Source organism: Piliocolobus tephrosceles, chromosome 17, assembly GCF_002776525.5.
Source record: "Piliocolobus tephrosceles isolate RC106 chromosome 17, ASM277652v3, whole genome shotgun sequence".
Taxonomy (NCBI): domain Eukaryota; kingdom Metazoa; phylum Chordata; class Mammalia; order Primates; family Cercopithecidae; genus Piliocolobus; species Piliocolobus tephrosceles.
Window position 1 is genome coordinate 57,014,917 of NC_045450.1, and position 24,164 is coordinate 57,039,080.

General features: G+C 43.3%; 1 protein-coding gene across 1 annotated transcript in view; it reads left to right on the forward strand.

The window, feature by feature from the left end:
• PMFBP1 (polyamine modulated factor 1 binding protein 1) overlaps positions 1 to 24,164 on the forward strand; it is a 54,317-nt gene that overhangs the window by 24,835 nt on the left and 5,318 nt on the right. The window contains exons 6-17 of the mRNA XM_023210313.2: positions 6,626 to 6,796; positions 7,816 to 7,926; positions 10,297 to 10,423; positions 10,511 to 10,668; positions 14,088 to 14,331; positions 16,360 to 16,549; positions 16,719 to 16,872; positions 17,840 to 18,007; positions 18,278 to 18,415; positions 22,510 to 22,674; positions 23,239 to 23,406; positions 23,712 to 23,879. Of these exons, the coding sequence (XP_023066081.1) occupies positions 6,626 to 6,796; positions 7,816 to 7,926; positions 10,297 to 10,423; positions 10,511 to 10,668; positions 14,088 to 14,331; positions 16,360 to 16,549; positions 16,719 to 16,872; positions 17,840 to 18,007; positions 18,278 to 18,415; positions 22,510 to 22,674; positions 23,239 to 23,406; positions 23,712 to 23,879 (1,962 nt within the window). The remainder of the gene's footprint in view (positions 1 to 6,625; positions 6,797 to 7,815; positions 7,927 to 10,296; positions 10,424 to 10,510; positions 10,669 to 14,087; positions 14,332 to 16,359; positions 16,550 to 16,718; positions 16,873 to 17,839; positions 18,008 to 18,277; positions 18,416 to 22,509; positions 22,675 to 23,238; positions 23,407 to 23,711; positions 23,880 to 24,164) is intronic.

Genomic DNA, 24,164 nt, shown 5'->3' on the forward strand with positions numbered 1-24,164 from the left:
TTTGGTTTGGTTGCTGTAGCTTTGCAGTATAGTTTGAAGTCAGGTGCCATGATGCCTCCAGCTTTGTTCTTTTTGCTTAGGATTGTCTTGGCTATGCAGGCTGTTTTTTGGTTCCATATAAAATTTAAAGTAGTTTTTTCCAATTCTGTGAATAAACTCAGTGGTAGCTTGATGGGGATAGCATTGAATCTATAAATTTCTTTGGGCAGTATGGCCATTTTCACGATATTGATTCTTCCTATCCATGAACATGGAATGTTCTTCCATTTGTTTGTGTCCTCTTTTATTTCCTTAACAGTGGTTTGTAGTTCTCCTTGAAGAGGTCCTTCACATCCCTTGTAAGTTGGATTCCTAGGTATTTTATTCTCTTTGTAGCAATTGTGAGTGGGAGTTCTCTCATGATTTGGATCTCTGTTCGTCTGTTATTGGTGTATAGGAATGCTTGTGATTTTTGGACATTGATTTTGTATCCTGAGATTTTGCTGAAATTGCTTATCAGCTTAGGGAGATTTTGGGCTAAGACATTGAGGTTTTCTAAATATACGACCATGTCATCTGCAAACAGAGACAATTTGACTTCCTCTTTTCCTAATTGAATATCCTTTATTTCTTTCTCTTGCCTGATTGCCCTGGCCAAAACTTGCAGTACTATATTGAATAGGAGTGGTGAGAGAGGGCATCCTTGTCTTGTGCTGGATTTCAAAGGGAATGCTTCCAGTTTTTGCCCATTCAGTATGATATTGGCTGTGGGTTTGTCATAAATAGCTCTTATTATTTTGAGATATATTCCATCAATACCTAGTTTATTGAGAGTTTTTAGCATGAAGGGCTGTTGAATTTTGTCAAGGGCCTTTTCTGCATCTACTGAGGTAATCATGTGGTTTTTGTCATTGGTTCTGTTTATGTGATGGATTACATTTATTGATTTGCATGTGTTGAACCACTCTTGCATCCCAAGGATGAAGCTGACTTGATCATGGTGGATAAGCTTTTCGATGTGCTGCTGGATTCGGTTTGCCAGTATTTTATTGAGGATTTTCTCCTCAATGTTCATCAGGGCTATTGGTCTAAAATTCTGTTTTTTTGTTGTCTCTGCCAGGTTTTGGTATCAGGATGATGCTGGCCTCATAAAATGAGTTAGGGAGGATTCCTTCTTTTACTATTGATTGGAATAGTTTCAGAAGGACTGGTACCAGCTCCTCTTTGTACCTCTGGTAGAATTCAGCTGTGAATCCATCTGGTCCTGAACTTGTTTTGGTTGGCAGGCTATTAATTATTGCTTCAATTTTAGAACCTGTTATTGGTCTATTCAGAGATTCAACTTCTTCCTGATTTAGTCTTGGGAGGGTGTATGTGTCCAGGAATTTATCCATTTCTTCTAGATTTTCTAGTTTATTTGTATAGAGGTGTTTATAGTATTATCTGATGGTAGTTTGTATTTCTGTGGGATCGGTGGTAATATTCCCTTTATCATTTTTTATTGTGTCTATTTAATTCTTCTCTCTTTTCTTCTTTATTAGTCTGGCTAGCGGTCTATGTATTTTGTTGATCTTTTCAAAAATCCAGCTCCTGGATTCATTGATTTTTTTGAAGGGTTTTTTTTTGTGTCTCTTACCTCCTTCGGTTCTGCTCTGATCTTAGTTATTTCTTGTCTTCTGCTAACTTTTGAATTTGTTTGCTCTTACTTCTCTAGTTCTTTTCATTGTGATGTTAGGGCGTCGATTTTACATCTTTCTTGCTTTCTCTTGTGGAATTTAGTGCTATAAATTTCCCTCTACACACTGCTTTAAATGTGTCCCAGAGATTCTGGTATGTTGTGTTTTTGTTCTCGTTGGTTTTAAAAAACATCATCTTTATTTCTGCCTTCATTTCGTTACTTACCCAGTAGTCATTCAGGAGCAAGTTGTTCAGTTTCTATGTAGTTGTGCGGTTTTGAGTGAATTTCTTAATCCTGAGTTCTAATTTGATTGCGCTGTGGTCTGAGAGACAGTTTCTTGTGATTTCTGTTTTTAATATTTGCTGAGGAGTGTTTTACTTCCAATTATGTGGTCAATTTTACAATAAGTGCGATGTGGTGCTGAGAAGAAAGTATATTCTGTTGATTTGAGGTGGAGAGTTCTGTAGATGTCTATTAGGTCTACTTGGTGCAGAGCTGGGTTCAAGTCCTGGATATCCTTGTTAATTTTCTGTCTCGTTGATCTGTCTAATATTGACAGTGAGGGTATTAAAGTCTCCCAGTATTATTGTGTGGGAGTCTAAGTCTCTTTGTAGGTCTCTAAGAACTTACTTTATGAATCTGGGTGCTTCTCTCTTGGGTGCATATATATTTAGGCTAGTTAGCTCTTCTTGTTGCATCGATCCCTTTACCATTATGTAATGCCAGAATATTTTAATTTTTATGGAGTTGAATCTGTCAGTCCTTTATAAATTCTAGGTTTTATGTCTTGCTTAGAAAGGCCTTCACTGCCTTCAGGATTATAAAAGTTTATTGTGTATTTTCTTTAGCACTTTTATAATTTTGCATTTTTATGTTTTTATCTTTAGTCCATCTGGAATATATATTTTATATGTATAATGACATAAGGCTCTAATTTTATTGTTTAAATGGATATCCAGTGGTCCCAAAACCATTTATTGAACATCCCAGGCCTTCCACACTGGTTCAGGTACCAGCTCACAAACCGATTCTTCTGTACACGGGACCTTCTCTGGACTCTGTATTCTTTTTATCTTTCTGCCAGTTCCTGTGCCAGTGTCAGAGTTTTTTAGTGACTTTAACTGGTAGCTTGTTTTAATAGATCCTGTTAGGACAGGTCCTCCTTCAGTTTTCTACACTTTCCATTTTTTCTTGGCCTTTTGTTTATTTCTTCTCTTAATGAAATTTAGATTTATGTTGACTGACTTTGAAATTATGTATGAATTTGGGGGAAATCAGCATGCCCTATGGAATATAACATATTTCTACTTTTATGCAAGTTTTCTTGTGTGTCCTTCAGTAAGATTTTGTACTTTTCTCTATAGACCTCACGTATTTCTTGCTATGTTTATTCCTAGACATATTTCAGTTGTTATTGGTTTTTTAAATGGGATCTTTTATACATTTAATTTTATTAATTTTTTTTTTTTTTTTTTTTTTTTGAGATGGAGTTCCACTCTTTTTGCTCAGGCTGGAGTGCAATGGGACAATCTCAGCTCACTGCAACCTCTGCCTCCCAGGTTCAAGCAATTATCCTGCCTCAGACTCCCAAGTAGCTGGGATTACAAGCATGTGCCACCAGGCCCAGCTAATTTTGTATTTTTAGTAGAGACGGGTGTTTCTCCATGTTGGTCAGGCTGGCCTCGAACTCCTGACCTCAGGTGATCCGCCTACCTTGGCCTCCCAAAGTGCTGGGATGACAGGCGTGAGCCACCAGGCCCAGCCAATTTTTTTGTTTCTGAGATGGAGTCTCACTCTGTTGCCCGGTCTAGAGTGCAGTGAGGCAGTCTCTGCTCACTGCAACCTCCGCCTCCTGGGTTCAAGCAATTCTTCTGCCTCAGCCTCCCGACTAGCTGGGACTACAGGCACGTGCCACCACGGACAGGTAATTTGTGTTATTTTTGCAGAGACAGAGTTTCACCATGTTGGTCAGGCAGGTCTTGAACTCCCGACCTCAAGTGATCTGCCCACCTCAGCCTCCCAAGGTACTGGAATTACAGGTGTGAGCCACCATGCCTGGCCTAATTGTATTATTACTGATAGATAGGAAAACTTCTCTCTTATCCTGCTACCTTACTGAGCTCTCTTACCAGATTTTCACTTGACTGTCTTGGATTTTCCTAAATTGCTTTCCCTTTCAAAATTTACACAACTTCTTTTCCACCTTATTATATTGACCAGCACCTCTAGAGCCATGTGGAATTGTAGCCTCTTTGCCTTGCTCCTCATTTTAAAGGAAGTAATTCTAGTATTTCACCATTAAGTATAATGCCTGTTTTTGGCTTCTTTTCAATCTCCTTTCTCAAATTGGAAATATGACTGTCTATATTTAGCTTATCAAGAATTGTTATGAGGAATAAAGGTTGAATTTTATCAGATATTTTTATTAGCATCTATCCTTCAAGGAAGCAGATAACATGAATAGATTATCATATATAGTAACAATCTTTGTGTTCCTGGAATAAACCCTACTTTATCATAATATATTATTAATAATTGTAATGAACTTTACTAAATTTGTTAAAAGTTTATTTTTTTCATCCATTTTCAGAAATGAGATTAGTTTGATGGTTTAAATGTTTGTGCTTTCCTCACATATTGGTGTCTGGATTATGCCATCCTAATATAATGAGCTGGAAAGCTTTTTACCTCCTTTTAAATCTCTGAAACTGTTTATATAACATAGGAAATATCTATTTCTTTAATATTACAAATAAACCCAACTGTTTCTCATTACTGTGCTCAGCAGTCCCTTCACCTTTTCTACATTCTTGGAGTTTTCCTTTTGCTGTAAATAATTCCTTCTTAATTCTTTCAGAAACAATTGTGGGTGGCACAATTTCTCAGTATTTCCATGTCTGAGCAAGGTTTATTTTGTCATCATCCTTGAATGCTAGTTTGGCTGTATATACAAACTTTCAAAAGCATCTTCCCTTAAGTCTTCGAAGATACTGCTGCATTTCCTTGTACCACCCAGTATTAGAGACGCATTGTTAGATGTCAATGTGTTTCTCATTTTTCGGAGATTACCTGTTTTATCTCTTTGAACACTAGAGGTTTTTAGGCTCAGGGGGTTAAGCCACTCAACACTTCACTAACCCTTTTAGTCTGAAGATCTACATTTTTCTTCACATCAGAGAATATTTCTCCTATTCCTTCTAAATTAATTTCCATTTTTCATCTCATAGTATTAAGAAGATATTGAAAGCTGTAGATATCTTCTTCCTTGTTAGCTTTTCTGTTATGTTTTCCAGTCATTTGCCCCTATAGACTCTGCATTACCTACATGAACATTATTTACAGTCAGTTGTAGATTTCTGCCTTGCCTTCCTGCAGCTTGCTCACAGGAGGCTTTCATGCTCAGTGGACATGAAGTATTCCTAACTTTGCCTGAAAAAGCCCGGTTAGGGAGACAAGTTTAATGGGGAAAGGATCTACCCTCCAAACTAGAACACTTTGGTTTTTTTTTTTTCCACCATGTATATCAATTTACCCCCTTATAAATGCGAACCAATAAGAGGGCAGTAACCTTCATGCATGATTTCAAATGATCTAGGGAAAGACATTTAAAAAAAAGAAAAAAACAAATATGGTTCAAGGAAAATAGCCATACTCATGTTGATGACAGTGTTAAGTGTTAATTTCTTTGAAGCACAGTAGTACAATATCTAATTTTAAACATGATCTGGGAGTCCTACTTCTATGAATTTAACATACACAATTACCAGAATAAATACTCAAAGATTTATGTGCAAAAGTATTCATTTCAGCTTTGTTTCAGAAAAAACAATGTGGAAACAGCCTATATTCTCATCAGTAGGAAACCAGATTCACACATTTAAAAGCAATTTAAAAGAACAAGATAGAAGCACATGTACTAGCATTGATAAATCTCTAACACATCTTGCTAAGTAAAAAAACATATTTTTTATGTTTTAAAAAGCCAACATAATTTATATTGTAGAGATTCATTTATATTATGTAAATATAGTATAAATTTCTAGAATATGCACAGACTGTCATCTCTGGAAAGTAAAGAGATAATGAAATTAGAAATGACGGTTGAAGAAGAATTCAGATCTGCCTGTGTTACAGTGTTTTAGAGAGACAATAGAAATAGAATTACTTGTGTAATTTGAAATTAATTTTAAAAGAGGAGTAAGATAGATCAATAAGTAACAATATGAAAACTATCTTAAATAAATTGTCAAGTGAAAACACCATGTTTAAATATTGTATAGAAGACTCATTTGTCAGCCGGGTGTGGTAGCTCAGGCCTGTAATCCCAGCACTTTGGGAGACTGAGGCGGGTGAATCACCTGAGGTTAGCAGTTTGAGACCTGCCTGGCCAACATGGCGAAACCCCGTCTCTACTAAAAAATACAAAAAAAATTAGCCTGGCGTGGTGGCGCATCCCTGTAATTCCCGCTACTTGGGAGGCTGAGGCAGGAGAGTTGCTTGAACCTGGAAGGCTGAGGTTGCAGTGAGCCAGGATAGTGCCACTGAGCTCCAGCCTGGGTGACAGAGTGAGACTCCATCTCAAAAAAAAAAAAAAAAAAAAGACTCATTTGTGTAAGAAAAAAAGTGAGAGTTATATGCGTATACATATATGCATATACAAATATGCATAAAATATTCCTGAATGATATCCAAAAAGCTGGTAACATGGATTGTCATCAAGAAGGGGACCTGAGTCATAGTTAGGATGGAGGAAGACTTATCTTTCAGTGTCTTCTTTTGTGAACCATTTGGGCTTTTTACCATGTATATGCACTAGTTAATATTTTTTCTTTTGTTAAAGAAACCATGATTTCCATATATGAACATACAGCTTTAGTATACAGGTCTAGAGAATTTCCATGCTCATGGAATTCTGAAGTAACTCACAAACTGTAAACAAAACCAACCCATTATTTTTAAATCTCTCAGGAGCCTGAGAACAAGGGTGATCATTCAAAGGTACGAATATACACTTCTCCTTGCATGATTCAAGAGCATCAGGAGACCCTGAAACGACTGTCTGAGGTCTGGCAAAAGGTCTCTGAACAGGATGATCTCATTCAAGAACTTCGGAATAAGCTGGCCTGCAGTAACGCTTTGGTAAGTGCCTTCTTCTAGAAATGTCTCTGGGAGACCCTCAGTCGAGACATGGGGAGAGAAAGGAGGGGAAAAGAGTCACCTAAATTAATATTTTTCACCAAGAATCCTCAAATGTCTGATATATACTTGCCTTCCCACTTTGTTCATATTCTCCATGATAATGCCTCTCCCCATCCACGTAGTTTGAAATTCTAAAGAATCTTAAAATCTCTCACACAACAACCTAAATGCCCATCAGTGGGGAAATGGTTAAAGAGATTAAGAGAAATAATTAAAGAGATATCCCTATTGTGGAATAATATGCAGCCAGTAAAAACGACTAAGCACATCTGTAAGAGCTGCACGAAAGGAGCTTTGTGACTTATTGCCGAGAATAAGTTACAGAATTCCATGTATGGTTCAGTCCTACTTTTGTTTTATCTCTGATGATAATACTAATATGTAAGTACAAACTGAATTTTCAATACTGTCCTCTCCCTTAGTGGAAGTGAGAGAGGGGGAAATAAGTGAAGAGGGGGTTTCACTTTTCCATGCTTGGGTTTTATTTGAATTATTTTCAACAAAATCAAAAAAGCATAAAATTAAAACCAAAATTTCATGTTTTTTTAATTTTTGAAAAAAGAAATTACACACACAGCCACGCACTCCATAAGGAACTTCCTTCTTTAATTCTCAAACTTTGTATCCTGTCCTCTGATAGATTAGGTACATCTCTCCATCACAGCCCCTGAAGAACCTTCTTCTGCCTCATCAAATGGACCAAACAGAGGTTTAGGAGAGAGTGCAAGTGTGGGCATTGATGAACTTGAGACAGATCACATATGCCTTAGAAAACCTTGATGTCATGTCAGATGGGGAGCTTAATTGCTTCTCCCTACCTACCCCACAGGGAATGCCTGATAAATTGTATAATTCTGCAACAAACTTATGCTGCAGAAGGGAACACTCTGAAATAATAGTCATGGTAACAAGCATGTTTCATTGATCATCCGGCATAACCGATCTAAGCTTATTTGCAGGTTCTGGAGCGTGAAGAGGCTTTGATAAAACTACAAGCCGACTTTGCTTCCTATACAGCTACCCACAGATACCCTCCTAGCTCCTCAGAAGAGTGTGAAGACATCAAAAAGGTGGGAGAAATTTGCTGATCTGTGCCTACCGGAATCGGGCTGAGCTGGGTTTGATTCTGGGCTTTCCTACTTATTTTTTATTTTTATCATGACAGTTTATATTTTATTTTATATCTGTGTGACCTTGGTTGGCCCTGCCACAAGGATACTGTGTATAATGTATGCCAAACCCCAAAGACAGGCTGCATTCAGTTTTGGAATTGCACCTGTCTCTTAGTTGCCCCTGTCTCTAACAGTACACCTAAACGAGAGAATACTTCTGTTGCCTTGCCAGATTCAAAAGGACCATCCAGCCTCCTAGTGTCTGGCTGAAGTTGAAAAGTAGCTAATTTAGGAAAGATTATTAATCCAAATTTATTCCCCCTGCTTTTTTTTTTTTTTTTTTTCTTGAGAACTCTGTGTTTGCAAAATTCAAAGCAGTATCAAAAGTTGATTCTAATAATAAATAAGCAGTTAAACCATGTAAACAAATAGCAAGAATTGATTGGCCAGGTGTGGTGGCTCATACCAGTAACCCCAGAACTTGGGACGCCAAGGCGAGCAGATCACTTGAGGTCAGGAGTTTGAGACCCACCTGTCCAACTTCGTGAAACCCCATCTCTACTAAAAATACAAAAATTCGCCAGGTGTGGTGGCACATGCCTGTAGTCCCAGCTACTAGGGAGGCTAAGGCAGGAGAATCACTTGAACCCGGGAGGTTGAGGTTGCAGTGATCTGAGATCACACCACGGCGCTCCAGTCTGGGCCACAGAATGAGACTCCATCTCAAAAAAAAAAAAAAAAAAAAAAAGAGATGAACCAGGAGTTAAAACATGGCCAGGTGTCTTCTTAGGTGAGGTCCTGTTAAGTCAGCCATGACTGAACTTGGTACCTGGCAAAGCTAGCCACAGGAGGCCACGCCGGGCAGGTGCTGGCATGCCTGCATGCCCCAAGACTGATGCCGAAATAGGGGTGAAGTAGGGTGGCAGAGGGAATAAACAACACGTCAGCTCCCCAAGGGGTTCTCTAGTCGGGGAGGAGGAGACTCTCCTCTTTCCAGGACTTTCCAATCCCAGAAAGTTGGTTGAACAAGGGATCAGTATTGAACTTTGTAATTCTTCCTTGGACATCTGTCAATATTTATTTTAAAGATCAGTTACATGTTATTCACATCCTGACCTAGAGCAAAAATCTCATAAGACTCCATTTTTTTAATGATACAAACTTCCCCAAGAAGCAGAGTACACCTTCCCCCATCGTGCTGTGTTTCATTTCCAAAGCCTTCATGCTTCCGGGGGCTCCATTAGGAACGAGAGACCCACGCCAGCTTTTTCCAGCAGGCCTCTCCTCCCGTCGGCCAGTGTGGCACAGTGTGGGGCTTTGAGTCCCTGCAGTGCCCCCTCCTGAGTCCTCTCCCCAATATCCCTGATGCCCAGGCAACGAATTACTCCTCCCCAGCCACATGCTCCTGCCTTCTTTTGGTGAGGAAGACAATCCCCTCTCCTTCAGGGTAGAAGCCAAAGGTCTTCAGAAGGGCCCCAAGCCCCACGTGATGTAACCACCACCTCCTCACCCCTCCTCCAGCTCTCCCCATCGCCTGCTCTGTGCCAGCCACGTTTGCCTCCTACATGTTCCCTCCACAGGCCTTGTCTCTGGCTAGTCTCCCCGCCTGAAAGCTCACCTCCAGCAAGTCTCAGCTGAGAGGCCACCTTTGCAGGGAGGCCAGCCTATTGTCCTACTCAAAATTACAACACGCACCTCGCCCACCCATGCCCCTCCATTCCCCTTCGCTCTTCTGTTTCCCCCATAGCACTTACCAACTGTTAACATTTTCTATAAGCCACTACTTATTATGCTCCTCATCTCACCCGCTAGGTCAGCTCTGTGGGGACAAGGATTTGTCTGTGTCTTTTCCTCCATATTATTTGCTTTGAAAACATTAACAGAGTCATGCCCAGCACCCAGGACAGTGCTGGGCACACAGTACATTCTCCATAAACAACTGTCTGTCTCAGGGAGGAAGGAATACAGGGATGGCTGCTTTTATGTGTATTCCGTGTGAGCCTGAGAAGTCTGCAGTATCCTTTTGTTTTATTCTTTTTAAAAAAATTTAATTGAGATACAATGGACAAATTATAAAATTCACCATTGGTTTTTAGTATATTCACAACATTGGGCAATCATCACCACTACCTAATTCCAGAACATTTGTGTCACCCCAGAAGAAACCCTGTACCAGCAGTCACTCCACGTACCCACCCCCTGGTACCCAGCAACCGTTACTCTACTACTCTGTCCCTACCGACTGTTGTGTGTGGCCACTGGGCATTTTAGAAAGCATTCTCCATTCTCTCTCATCTCCTCATCCTGCCCTATTCTTCCGTCTGCCAGACACTGAAGCACTTACAGGAGCAGAAAGACAGCCAGTGCCTGCATGTGGAGGAGTACCAGAACCTGGTGAAGGATCTGCGCATGGAACTAGAGGTCGTGTCGGAACAGAAGAAAAACATCATGAAGGGTAAACCAGGGCGGCAAGCTGTGGCAGGGGAGCCAGAAGGAAGCCTAGCTCTCCCCTGAGCATAGACTCTGTCCCGCCCCTTGGTAGACATGATGAAGCTGGAGCTGGACCTGCACAGACTGCGGGAGGAGACATCTGCCCACATTGAGAGGAAGGATAAGGACATCGCCATCCTGCAGTGCCGGCTGCAGGAGCTGCAGCTGGAGTTCACCGAGACCCAAAAGCTCGCTTTGAAGAAAGACAAGGTAAAGTGAGGAACACTGGTTGGAGTTCCCAATGGGGCAGGTGTGAGGCCATGCCCTGGCAGGAACCGGTTCTGCCTTCACCCACCGTGATTGCTTTGGGAGCCTCAACACAAGCACAATGAGATGGTGGCTCTTCAGGCCAGGTGCAATCCTAAGCACTTCTTTGGTATTTCTCATCATACATAATAAATGAATCTGATCATGCAGGGACCAAAACAGAGGCACTGACTTTTCCCAAGCCCCACAAGGTAGCAAGAGCATTTGGGACACACTTACTTGCATCATTCCCTTATACTCTTTTTATGCCTGATAGTGGAAGGAAATGATACAAAATAATAGGTAGCCTTACGAAGAATTTCAAGTGAATTTCACTTTTAGAATCACAAGTATCTGGCTGGGCATGGTAGCTCATGCCTGTAATCCCAGCACTTTAAGAGGCCGAGGTGGGGAGATCCCTTGAGCCCAGGAGTTTGAGACCAGCCTGGGTAACATGATGAAACCCTGTCTCTACAAAAAAATGCAAAAATTATCTGGGCACGGTGGTGTGCGCCTATAGTCCCAGTTACTTGGGAGGCTCAAGTCACAGGATCATGTGAGCCCCTTGAGCCCAGGAGGTGGAGGCTGCAGTGAGTCGTGATCATGCCATGCACTCCAGTCTGGACACTAGAATGAGACCCTATCTCAAAACAAACAAATAAATTACAAATATTTTATGAATATGTAAATAGGCAGTTTGAAAATATTAACGGAGCTGTGCCCTAAAAGAACTGTTACTGCCAGCATAAATCAAGTTCTTAGAAAAGCCTAGAAATGGAACGAAGAAGAGAAAGGTTGTGAAACCAGTGCAAGCTTTTGTAATCAGTACTATTCTGACTCTGAACTTCCATCAGAGCCATTAAAAATAATCCAGCTGAGGGCTGGGTGCAGTGGCCCATGCTTGGAATCCCAGCACTTTGGGAGGCCGAGGTGGGTGGATCACTTGAGGTCAGGAGTTCGAGACCAGCCTGACCAACATGGTAAAAGCCCGTCTCTACTAAAAAAAACAAAAAACAAAACAAAACAAAAAATTAGCTGGACATGGTGGTGCACGGCTGTAATCCCAGTTACTTGGGAGGCTGAGGCAGGAGAATGATTTGAAGCCGGGAGGGGAGGCTACAGTGAGCCAAGACTGCACCACTGCACTCCAGCCTGGGCCACAAGAGTGAACTCTGTCTCACATAATAATAATCACCATGATCATCATCCAGTTGATAGACTGGCTGGTCAGGAAAACCTCCTGTTTCAAGGCACGGAGGAGATATGCCCATCAAAACAGAGGCATTTGGAGAGATGGTGACAAGGCATGGAGTCTGGGTAATCAGCTTTGAGTCATTCGTATATTCACTCCACAAATATTTTTGAGCCCTGAGATATGCCAAGCACTGTCCTAGACACTAAGAATATAATAAAACCTGCAACATGCCACCTCTCGTGGAGCTTGCACTCCTGTGTGGGGAGACAGCCAGTAAACAAAATTAATATATAATACTGATATAGCCACGTCAGACACTGATAAATCCCTCCAACAGCTTGGTGGCGGTTTTACACAGAGTGACCAGAGAAGTCCTCTCTGATAAGGTGACATCCTGGCAGAGATTTGAACGAAGTGAGGGAGCCACCCAGGCAGAGGTCTGGAGGAAGAATATTCCAGGCAGAGGGAATAGCAAGTGCAAAGGCCCTGAGGTGGGGTCTGCTTGGAGTGTTCCAGGAGCTCAGCGGAAGCAGAGCGGGGTCGGGGTGGCAAGGGGTGAGGTCAGACAGGTAGCCTCGGACCAGACCATAGGGTGATTGTAAGGACTCCCTCCTTTTTCTAAGAGATGGAAGCCGGTGGAGGGTTTTGAGCTGAGGCAAAAGATCTGACTTGCACTTTTGAGATCCCCACCTCTAGCTGGGCACAGTGGCTCATGCCTGTGATCTCAGAACTTTGGGAGGCCAAGGTAGGAGGATCACTTGAGCCCAGGAGTCTGAAACCAGCCTGGGCAACACGGTGAGATCCCATCTCTGCAAAAAGAATGTTTAAACTAGCTAAGTGTGATGGCCACCCCTGTAGTCCCAGCTACTCAGGATGTTAGCGGTGGTAGTTATCCGTATGGGTCTATAGCAACCTCAGATCTTGCCTCCTTAAAAGAAAGAATTTGACTGAGGGGCAGAAGGCAGAAGGAGAGACTGAGGCAAGTTTTAGAGCAGGCAGGAGTGAAGTTTTTTAAAAGCCTTAGAGCAGTAATGAAAGGAAGGAAAATACACTTGGAAGAGGGCCAAGCAGGCGACTTGAGAGACCGAATGCCGTTTGACCTCTTGACTTGGAGTTTTCTTACTGCAACCTCCTAGGTTCAAGCAATTCTCCTGCCTCAGCCTCCCAAGTAGTTGGGATTACAGGTACCCACCACCATGCCTGGCTGATATTTGTATTTTTAGTATGAGATGGGGTTTCACCGTGTTGGCCAGGCTGGTCTCTAACTCCTGACTTCAAGTGATCCACCTGCCTCGGCCTGCATATACTCCTGGGGTCCTGCGTTACTTCTCACCATTCTCCTAACTCCTGAGACCTTACCCAGGAATCCACTGCTCACCAGTTTCAGGTGTTTTCTATCTATTAGGAGCCTGCCTTTCCCTGGCACCGGCTGTGACAAATTATTACTTTAGAGTGACAATTAACAACCTCCTGACTATCACCTGATGGTCACCCGACAACCCTGGTGTATGTGGCAGGGGAGCCCTCTCCTGCCCTGCTCACACCTGACTAGCTACCTGCTGTAAAGGGAGGCTGAGATGGGAGGATCGCTTGAGCCTAGGAGATTATAGCTGCATTGAGCTATGATCATGCCACTGCACTCCAGCCTGAGCAACAGAGTGAGACTGCCTCAAAAACTAAAACGAAACTAAGATAATAAAAGGCCAGGCATGGTGGCTCAGACCTGTAATCCAAACACTTCGGGAGGCTGAGGCAGGTGGATCACTTGAAGTCAGGAGTTTGAGACCAGCCTGGCCAACATGGTGAAACCCCATCTCTACTAAAAATACAAATATTAGCCAGGAGTGGTGGCGCATGCCTGTAATCCCAACTACTTGGGACGCTGAGGCAGAAAAATGGCTTGAACACGGGAGGTTGCAGTGAGCCAAGATCATGCCATTGCACTCCAGCCTGGATGACAGAGAGAGACTATGTCTCAAAAACAATAATAAGAAGAAGAAGAATAAAGACTCCCTCTCTCGATGGTGTGGAGAATAGCCTGAGGGGAACAGGAGTGGAGGCAGGGAGGTTCGCCCAATGTCCAGACAGGGGATGCCAGTGGCTTGGATGAGGGCTTGAGACAATCTCTCATTGCCTTCATCCACCGCCACTCAGACCTTTCCCAGCATTTGCATTTTGCTTTCTTCAGTTCCTCCAAGAGAAAGATGAGATGCTGCATGAGCTGCAGAAGAAACTGACACAGGTTCAGAACAGCTTCCTGAAGAAGGAGAAGGAGCTGGAGAAGCAGCAGTGCATGGCCACAGAACTCGAAATGACGGTCAAGGAGGCTAAGCAGGACAAGTCCAAGGAGGTGGAGTGTGAGGCCCTACAGGCTGAGGTCCAGAAGTTGAAGAACAGTCTCGAAGAAGCCGAGCAGCAGCAGAGGCTGGCTGGTGAGGCCCCCGCAGGTGCTGTCCCCACCACACTTTTCTGTGGGGCTAGTGCAGCCCTAGAGCAGCCACCTTCTCTCTCCCAGAGGCCACTTCCCCTCGCCCCCTCCAGTGTCTCACTGCAGACCTTCTCAGGGCCTCATCCTATACCTCACAGCAGTGGCCACCACCCTCTTGTATTCCTTCACCCACTCCCAAGCTCACCTGCCCTCTGGAGTCACCCACCCACCATTCTCCCAGCAGTCTTGCCTGAAGACCCTGGGCCTTCCTGGCCACAGGGAGGCAGGGCTCTGTCCTTTGCACCACATTCCTCTCCATCTTCTCCAGGCCCTCATCACACAATTTGCTTTTCCCTTCCCTGGCTTTTTATTCCCTTTCTCCTTTCTGTCCCCAAATACATTCTGTTCTGTGCAGCTTATACTATGAATGATCTCCTTGTCCCTCCACAGAGCCTGCTTTCTCAGAGGTCACCAATAACTTCTTGCCTTGGGTACAGGGTTTCTCTGGGGGTGATGAAAATGTTCTGGAATTAGATATTGATGATGGTTGCATGACTTTGTGAGTATCCAAAAAACCTCTGAATTGTATACTTTTAAAGGATAAATTTGCCAGGCACGGTGGCTCATGCCTATAATCCCAGCACTTTTGGAGGCCTAAGTGCGCAGATCACTTGAGCCCAGGAGTTCAGGATCAGCCTGGGCAATGTGGCAAAACTTTGTCTCTACAAAACACAGAGATTAGCCAGGCATGGTGGTGAGCACCTGTAATTCCAGCTACTTGGGAGGCTGAGGTGAGAGGATCACTTGAGCCTGAGAGGTCAAGGTTGCAGTGAGCTGAGATTACGCCAATGCACTCCAGACTGGGCAATAGAGTGAGACTCTGTCTCATAAAATGTGGAGGTGGGGGTGCTAAATTTATATTACATGAATTACTTATCAATTTATAAGATAAGATCCAAGCTTGGCTTCCTTCTTTACCCTCCTTTAATGCTGTGTTCCTTGATGCTATTGGCTACTTATGCCTCAAAGCTTGTTTCTTAGCTTTGGAGATATCACGGGTCCATCCTTCTCCCACAAACCTCCCCATTGTTCTCTTTTCTCTCCTGCTTTGACTGTAGTCATCCAGAGACTCTCCCCTTCTTACTCATTCTTCAGTGAGCTCCCTCCTCTGTGTAGCTCCCTTTCTCTACAGGTAACTCCAAAACTTCAAGCCCCAGCTCTAACTTTGTAACTGCCTTCCCCTCATACCCAGTGGAAGCAAAGGCATGGGCTAGAAGAATATTGCTGGACGTTTTTATCTATTCTAATGTATTCCAATTTTCCTGAAGCAGTTTTTCTTATATGTCAGATTCCTGCTCAAGAACGCACTAAATCACATCTAAGCATTTCTCTTAGGCTTCCAAAGTCCTCCAAAGCCCCCACTCATCCATCCACTTACTCAACTCTATCAGCCACCATTCCTCCCCACTTCCCTTTCCAGTCAAACTGATGTCTTCTACCTTCCTCCCACACACCTTCCCCATTCTCCTCACCAGGCATTTGCTCTAACAATCCCCGCCCCTGGAATTCCCTTCCTCCCACTTCTTTTTCTATATCTCAGCTTCTGTTTCTCCACTCATCCATCTCCAAGCGCTCTGGCCCATGTGGATCTCTCTTCCTGAACCTGGTCAGTGTGAGTTTAACATGACAGTGTTCTCTAGGATGGTGGGCCGGTAACCCTCCCTCAGGAGCCTCTAAACTCCAGCAGGGTCAGGATTTGTCCCCAGTGACAGAATGAGTTGCACATGAGTTACTGAGAAATTTCTACCGTGCGTTTAATTTTAGTCCAGAAGGTGTCCACAGCTGAGGGGTAGACAAAGACAGATAATTTAATAGGGCTCTTTAGGACTGATCGTGAAATGGAGAAAAATAAGGACAGACTGGGAATTGAAGTAGAGCACAAAATGAAAGGAGAAACTCTTCAGTCAGGCTGATAAGGGTGTGATCTTCATACACCCTCCCTTCTCACATGGCCATCTCCCCGCTTCCGCAGCTCAGCAAGCAGCCCAGTGCAAAGAAGAGGCTGTGCTGGCAGGCTGTCACCTGGAGGACACCCAGAGGAAACTGCAGAATGGCCTCCTCCTGGACAAGCAGAAGGCAGACACCATCCAGGAACTGCAGCGAGAACTTCAGAAGCTGCAGAAGGAGTCTTCGATGGCTGAGAAGGAACAAACCTGCAACAGGTGCCCAGGCTTACCTCCAGAGAGAGGTTCTGTCCCTCTTGAGCCAGTCGGGCCCTCTGTGGGCAGCTGCCCAGGCCTGGGAAAGCAAGGACTTCCCATGGGGTCAGCTCTGCAGTCTGCCCACATGGGCACTGAAGTCTGTCCTCCTGTGGCTGTTATTTTGCTTTAGAAAACGGGTGGAGGAGCTGTCATCAGAACTCTCTGAAGCCCTGAGGAAGCTTGAAAATTCAGACAAGGAAAAGAGGCAGCTTCAGAAGACAGTGGCTGAGCAGGATATGAAAATGAATGACATGCTCGATCGTATCAAGCTCATTCAGCACCAGGTGTGACGGGCAGGCAGACAGCCCATTCAAGTGCTTGCTCTGCTTAAGATAAGACACAGGCCAGGAGCAGTGGCTCACACCTGTAATCCCAGCTCTTTGGGAGGCCAAGGCAGGCAGATCACTTGAGCCCAGGTGTTCCAGACCAGCCTGGGCAACATAGCAAGACCCCACCTTACAAAAAAATAAATACAAACATTATCAGGGCATAATGGCGCATGGCTGTAGTCCCAGCTACTTGGGAGGATGAAGTGGGAGGATCCCTTAAGCCTGGTAGATTGAGGCTTCAATGAGCTATGATCTCACCACTGCACTACAGCCTAGGTGACAGAGTGAGACCCTGTCTCAAAAAAAAGGAAAAAGATTAAATATATCAGTCATTATTTGGGAAGATGTCACTACCAATCCATGCAAATTAATTGACCAGAATTGTGTTAGTATGCTAAGCCAGCCACTCAGCACCAGCTCCCATTACCAGTAAGAAGCATTTTCAATGGTTAACCTTAATCAAACAACAATGTTGTTCTTTCTAGGATTCAAAAGCTATTCTTATCAGTCAATTTATTTTTTAAATAGTGCCCAGCAGCAGGAGATAATTGTCAGTCAATTTAAAGTCTTTGATCTCTGAATTACTCTTTTTATGCTCTTCTAAGATTTTTAAACTGCATTCAAAAAGGTTTTTGATACAGATTTGGAATCTTCCAAATCTTTGGGAAGAATTGGTGAGAAATTGGGAGAGAAAGCGGTGCTTAGGAATTGGATCAATAAATAAAATAAATTGCTATATCTGACTGAACAAAGAAAAAATATTACAGACATTAGAGGAAACTTTTTATTTTACGTATGCTATATAACTAAGGAATTGTCTTCTTATTCATTCCAGCCATGCCCTGTGTGCAATTGTCTGTATTTTTCCCCCAAATATAATATAGTCTAAGACAGTCTTTCAGCTCAGTCTTTATTTTTTCAGCACAGGGAGCTAGAATCCACCAAATGCAAGTTAGAAGATGATCTTCAGGAGGCCACAAAGGTACTGGAGGACAAACGGGAGCAGCTGAAGAAAAGCAAAGACCGTGAGAAGCTGATGGAGGAAGAACTTGAAGCTCTGCGGCAGGAATTTAAAAAGAAAGACAAGACGGTGAGTGGGAGAATCCCAGGAGAGCTGGGTCAGGAATCCAGAGTGGGACATGACCCCAGCCAGGCCTTGGGGGATGCAGAGGCAATGGATGCTCAGACCTTAGGAAAGACAGGAAGGACAGTGGGAAAGGCCAGCGAGGAGGGGAGTGAGAAGGCCTGAGTTCCCGCAGGGTGGAGATAGAGCTGGGGGAGAGGAAGGATGGAGTGGGGCTTTTACAGTTATCTGGATTAACACCTCTTTGCTGTGCTTTGTTCTTTAATGAGGGAACAGTTGAAAGAGAATTCCAGAAAGTTGGAGGAAGAAAATGAGAATCTCCGAGCAGAGTTACAGTGTTGTTCTACACAACTGGAATCCTCTGTCAACAAATACAACACCAGCCAGCAAGTCATCCAAGACTTGAATAAAGAGGTGAGTAGACAGGAACCCCAAGGGAGTGAGGAACTTGAACCCGGTGACCCTTGACCTGAAATCTGTACCCACCTCTCCTCCACACAGAAATGCAGCTAACTGCTCAGCCAACTGCGGATCCCCGGCCACCTGCAGCTCCACTTCCCTCCTGGTTGGCACCTGGTTGCTGAGCCAGAGAAATGTTTCTTCCATATGTGGAAGATTTCATCTCATATCTGGTGGAGCCCCCAAGCTATTTGGGCTTTGGCATTAAGTCTTCCAATGTTCCGTTTTGGACCAGAGTTAAATGAATCCATTCTGGGGGGCAATTTGCTAGGGAACACGTCCAAAACTTGTCATGAAGCACAAAAAGGAGATGAAAGGGGGGACAGTTATTTTTCATTACACAAGTAAAAATGACAGAAAGGAGTAAATAGCATCTGACATATGCTAAGCACTGTACTTGAATTCAGTCATCATTTATTTATCATCCACTTAAGCTCTTTACATGGCTTCCATCTGCTCTACTGCCAACATGAGAGACATGATAGAGCAAAGAAAGATGGAGGGCCAGAGTTACTGACCAGCAAGTGATGGGATGAACCACTATTTGAACCTGAATTATCCAGTTCTAACATCTCTTCCCTTTCTCCCTCATCATAAGCGGCCATCCTTTCTCCAGCTAAATCCTTTCCACCTTTCTGGGCAAGAGAAAAATATAACACCTTGGTAGACGGTCTCTTGGGCTACAAATGAAAGGCCAAGCAGCCCTTTCCTATTATTGACAGTAATTAATTTATAAAATACTGTGGAAATATTCTAGAATCAAAGAGCCCCGGTATAACTGAGGAACTGAATTTGTAATTGTAATTAATGTTAAGCTTATTTAAACGTAAATAGCCTCATGTGGCTAGTGGCTACTATATTATACAGCACAGGCCTAAGGCACTGACTGTTCTCAGAGTTGTCCTCCAGAGATAATAATCTCTCCTTGAGTGTGATCCAGAGTTGAAGTCTGAGTCACTGAGATCCCTAAGGAACCTCCATGAACATATGGGATACTCAGATTCCTACGTGTTTAGTATGAAGCTAGTGTCATATTTGCCAAAAGAAAGATAACCAAGTAAATGTGAAAGTAAAAACAATAATTTCAGATTACCTTTAATGAGAATCAGGAAGTTAAGGGATTTGTGTGTGTGTGTGTGTGTATGTGTGTGTGTAGAAGCATCTTCAACTTTTAAAAACATACCTCACATATGGAAAACTTAATTAATTGAAACAACCATTAGAAAGAAGCTTTGATTATTTTTCTAGAATGTGCTTCCTTTCATTAATATTCCATATTTTAATTTGAAAATTTTCCATTTGAAGCCAAGGCAATATACCTTGATATATTTTTCATCTCTTTGATTCTAGAATATTTCCACAGTATTTTATAAATTAATTACTGTCAATAATAGGAAAGCTCATTTATTTTTTACATATTCAGTCTGTATTTGGACATGTTATTGAACTCACTTATAAGTTGTAATTGTTTTTTAGTTACTTCTCATGGATTTTTTTTAAGTAGATGATTCTATTATTTGCAAGCAACAACAGTTTTCTAATATCTCTTTGCAATATTTATATTTACTTAATTTTTCTTGCCTTATTGCATTGGACAGTACCTACAGTTTAATGTTCAACAGCAGCAGTGTGGGCCGGCTTTTTTTTCTGAATCTTAAAGGAATGCCTCTGTGTTAGTATGATGTTCCCTATAGCCTTCTTGTTGCTGCCTTTAGCAGTTTTTTTTCAGTTTCACATTACTAAGAGTTTTATTAATATGGATGCTGAATTTTATCAAATGCTTTTTTAAAAAAAGTTATTGAGATGATTATATCAACCTTCTTAACCCATTTCCCATTTAGAAAGAAAAAAATTGCAGCTCACTGCTAGTGCAGTATTCTTGGGGCAAATGGGAAATGAGTTAAATAAATAATGTGGTGAATAAAATTAAGTAATTGATCCCAATTTTGGCCTACCCTTGCATTCCTAGTATGAGTCCTGATTGTGCATCATGTCTCATTCTTTTAATATAACATTTGGCACATTCTAAGAAGTGAAATAAGATCAGTATGATTGGAATGCATTGATCAAGGGAGACGTTGGTATAGAATGAGATTAGAAAGGAAGCAGGGACAGACATTATGTCCTCTGTTAAGAAATTTGGGGTTTTATTCTAAAAGCAACAGAAAGCCATTGATGGATTTCCTCAAAGGGACAGGGGAGGTGATTTGATCTAAGTTTGCAAAATATAACTTTGACTACTGTGTGGAAATGGATTGGAGGGAGTGGTAGGTATGGAAGTGAAGAGACCATTTAGGAAGCTATTTCTGTCCAGGCTAGAATGGTCTCAGTGAAGAAGGAAGGGAGCAAATTCAGGATGTGTTTTGGAGGTCTAGCTAGAATTCACCAGTCTAGCTGATGGAATGGATGTGAGAGAAAGTGAGGAATCAATGATGACTTCATGAAATTCACCTATAAAACCATCTAGACCTAATACCATTGACAACAGAGAGAGTAGGTCTTTTATTAGAACTTTTACTAGAACTTCTTGAATTCTATAATTCACATATTTCTATATGTAGATTTTTAGAATCTTTCTCCAAGCTAAACCACTCATGTTAGCAAAATTTTTTAAAGCTTCCATTTTAGCTTCTAGATTCACTGTCATTTTTTTTCACCATCCTCAGTTTTAGTGTCTTACCTCTATACTGACATTTCTCATTCAGCCATCACTTATCAAGCACTGACAGTGAACTATAGTTTCTCCAGTGATTCCTCTGGTTTACTGGGCAGACCCTGCTGACTCCATGTTTTTCAGAAGTCCCCAGAAAAGATGCACTTCTGTTTTCAGAAGACCAAATTATGTCATCTTTAGGAATAGTTTCACCACCAGGGCATGTAAAATATAGTGTCAGAAGTCCAGTCTACCACTTTTCGTCTCACTAATTCCCAGGGCCAAAGGTACTCAAAATTGTATCTGAAAAAGTAATAAACTTGAAGCACTGAATAATTACTGGAGATAAAACAAGAAAACCCAAAAGAATGTGTTTCTGTGTGCATGGCCACTTTCAGATGCAGGTGTGCTAGAATACAAAAGAATACAAGTCAGGCATATGGATTTCTGCAGTCTCCCTCCAGCTTCCAGACTCAGAAGCAGATACCTGTCCTGTACTTAAAGTATATAAGGTGGCTAGTTTCTCTGTGTGTCTATGACAATAACTCATAGTCGTATAGTAAAAGAAAGCCCTTTGTACATGTATCACCTCATTTGATCATCATAAAAACTCCATGAAACAAAATGATTTCAACTTGTGGAAGCAGAAACTGAGGCTGGAGAAATAAGTAAATGATAGAACCTGGTCCTCAACCCAGATTTTTCTAACTCCAGACCTCAACTTCCTTTTAACTATACCATGAATACTCATTACGAAGTTGAAAACAGACTTCAGTTTTTAAACACACTTCTACCAGACCTACATGTTCCCTAACATGTTGATCAATTGATCCCTAACTAACTCCAAAAATGCAGTATTTCATGTGACAGAACAATGGCCATTTCTGAGCATTTCCTGAACCTCTGTCATGTGCCGTGCCCTGAGTTACAGCAATGGGGAAACAGCAGGAAACAAAACACAGGCACAGGCCTGCTTTCATGGTACATCAAGTCTAGTGAATTACATCAGGAACTAAGTGAGTCATAAAACACAAAGGAAATGCTGTTATCATGTTCACTAACCTCAAATCGGATTCCAGGTCTTTATCAAAGACTGCAGAGTATGTGAAAGGGACTTTTTTGTATACTCGGTATATCATGCCCCAGCACGGCTGGTACTCCTGGTGTTTGAGGGAAATGCTACTAGAAAGGAAAATGTGGCCGGGGGGTGCAAAAGAGCCTGGAAAGATAGCTCTACCTTTTACAACGGTGAAATGAAGATGTGGGTGTTAACACGGACTCTGCAGGTTGTTGCAGACAGGAGAGAGCCTAGCTCTTGTTCATTTCCTATAGGCACAGAGAATGCCTCTATGACCCTGAGCTGGCACCTTGACAGTTCTGCTCTCCCTCCCTAAAGATAGCCCTTCAGAAGGAGTCCTTAATGAGCCTGCAGGCCCAGCTGGACAAAGCTCTGCAGAAGGAGAAGCACTATCTCCAGACCACCATCACCAAAGAAGCCTATGATGCATTATCCCGGAAGTCAGCCGCCTGCCAGGACGACCTGACACAAGCCCTCGAGAAGGTGAGGCCACACCCTCTGGTCTCCAGGCCTGTTTTCAGGCAAGGAAATGTCAAGGTAGCAGGAGAGGCACAGGAGCCAATTTCCTGCCTATTGACTGTCATTGGGGCCATCACAAACCGGTGTGTGGGCTGGGATGTCCGTGCAGAGAAGGCCTGCTTCCTCTTTGTGAGGCTTGGAGCTGGGTGGAGGGCAGAAGAAGAGGCCAAAGATCAAGGCCAAATCTGGCAAGCCTTTCTGCCCCTGGGTGACTCGGGGGCAAGGTTTTCCCGAAGTCTGGATTGTCAGGGAAATTCACGCCCCATCCTGTGCTGATCATGGCCCGGCCCATCAATTCATGGGATTGGAAAAGGAAGAAATGGGGGGAGTGGGTAGGGAGGAGAAAGCAGGGTACAGAAAACCAACCACTGTCATTTCCCACCCCACTCTGGGAGACTAAGCAATGTGACCGTCTTGTTTCGCCCTGGGCAGAGGACAGGAAGGGACTGGAACCCTCCTCCATTCAGGACTCAGCAGAGAGGGCCAAAGGCTCTGATAGCCATTTGTCCTCTTTGTCTTTTCCGGAAGCTCAATCATGTGACCTCGGAGACAAAGAGCCTGCAGCGAAGCTTGACACAGACCCAAGAGAGGAAAGCTCAGCTGGAAGAGGAGATCATTGCTTATGAGGAAAGGATGAAAAAGCTCAATATGGAATTAAAAAAACTGCGGGGCTTCCACCAGGAGAGTGAGCTGGAGGTGAGGAGCTGCCCGGGGCTTGGGCTGCCTTCCTCGTAGGGGTCCACGAGGTCACCTCTTGCATCCAGAATTATTTAGCACGAAGCCGTTCCCTTGGGCTGATAGGTTCCCTCCACTTTCTTGGCTCCCTGAACTTCAGGCAGAGGCGGCAAAGATCGGAGCATGGGTGCCCTCTGCTGGCTGCTGGGAAGAAAATACCCCCAACACGTCTCCCAAGGCCCAGGAAGCACCCTCCAGCCTTGTTGTGGGTCCTGGGGTCAGGGAGGCCAGCTGGAGTCCCCCTCCTCACTTTGCTCCCCTGTTAGGTGCACGCCTTCGACAAGAAGCTAGAAGAGATGAGCTGTCAGGTGCTGCAGTGGCAGAAGCAACACCAGAATGACCTCAAGATGCTGGCAGCCAAAGAGGAGCAGCTCAGGGAGTTCCAGGAGGAGATGGCCGCCCTGAAAGAGAACCTCCTTGAGGACGATAAGGAGGTGGGCATGCCTCAGCTTCTGCGTGCCTCCTCTCTGCGCCTTCAGGCACATCCTATGGCCACCCAAATGCCAGACAGCCCTTGGTGGGGCTGGGGGAGCCTGGGAGCAAAGGAAAGGTCACCCCCTCCATTTAGCACAAAGCAAGGGCTGCTGGTTCAACCCACCCGTGTTCTTGTGGCTTTGTTGATAGATACTGAGCAGAATGAAGGCCCCATTCTAGAGAAGAGACTGTCAGGTACACCAGCTACCCCTGACCTCGTCCACTGGGTGCCCTTCCAGAGTACA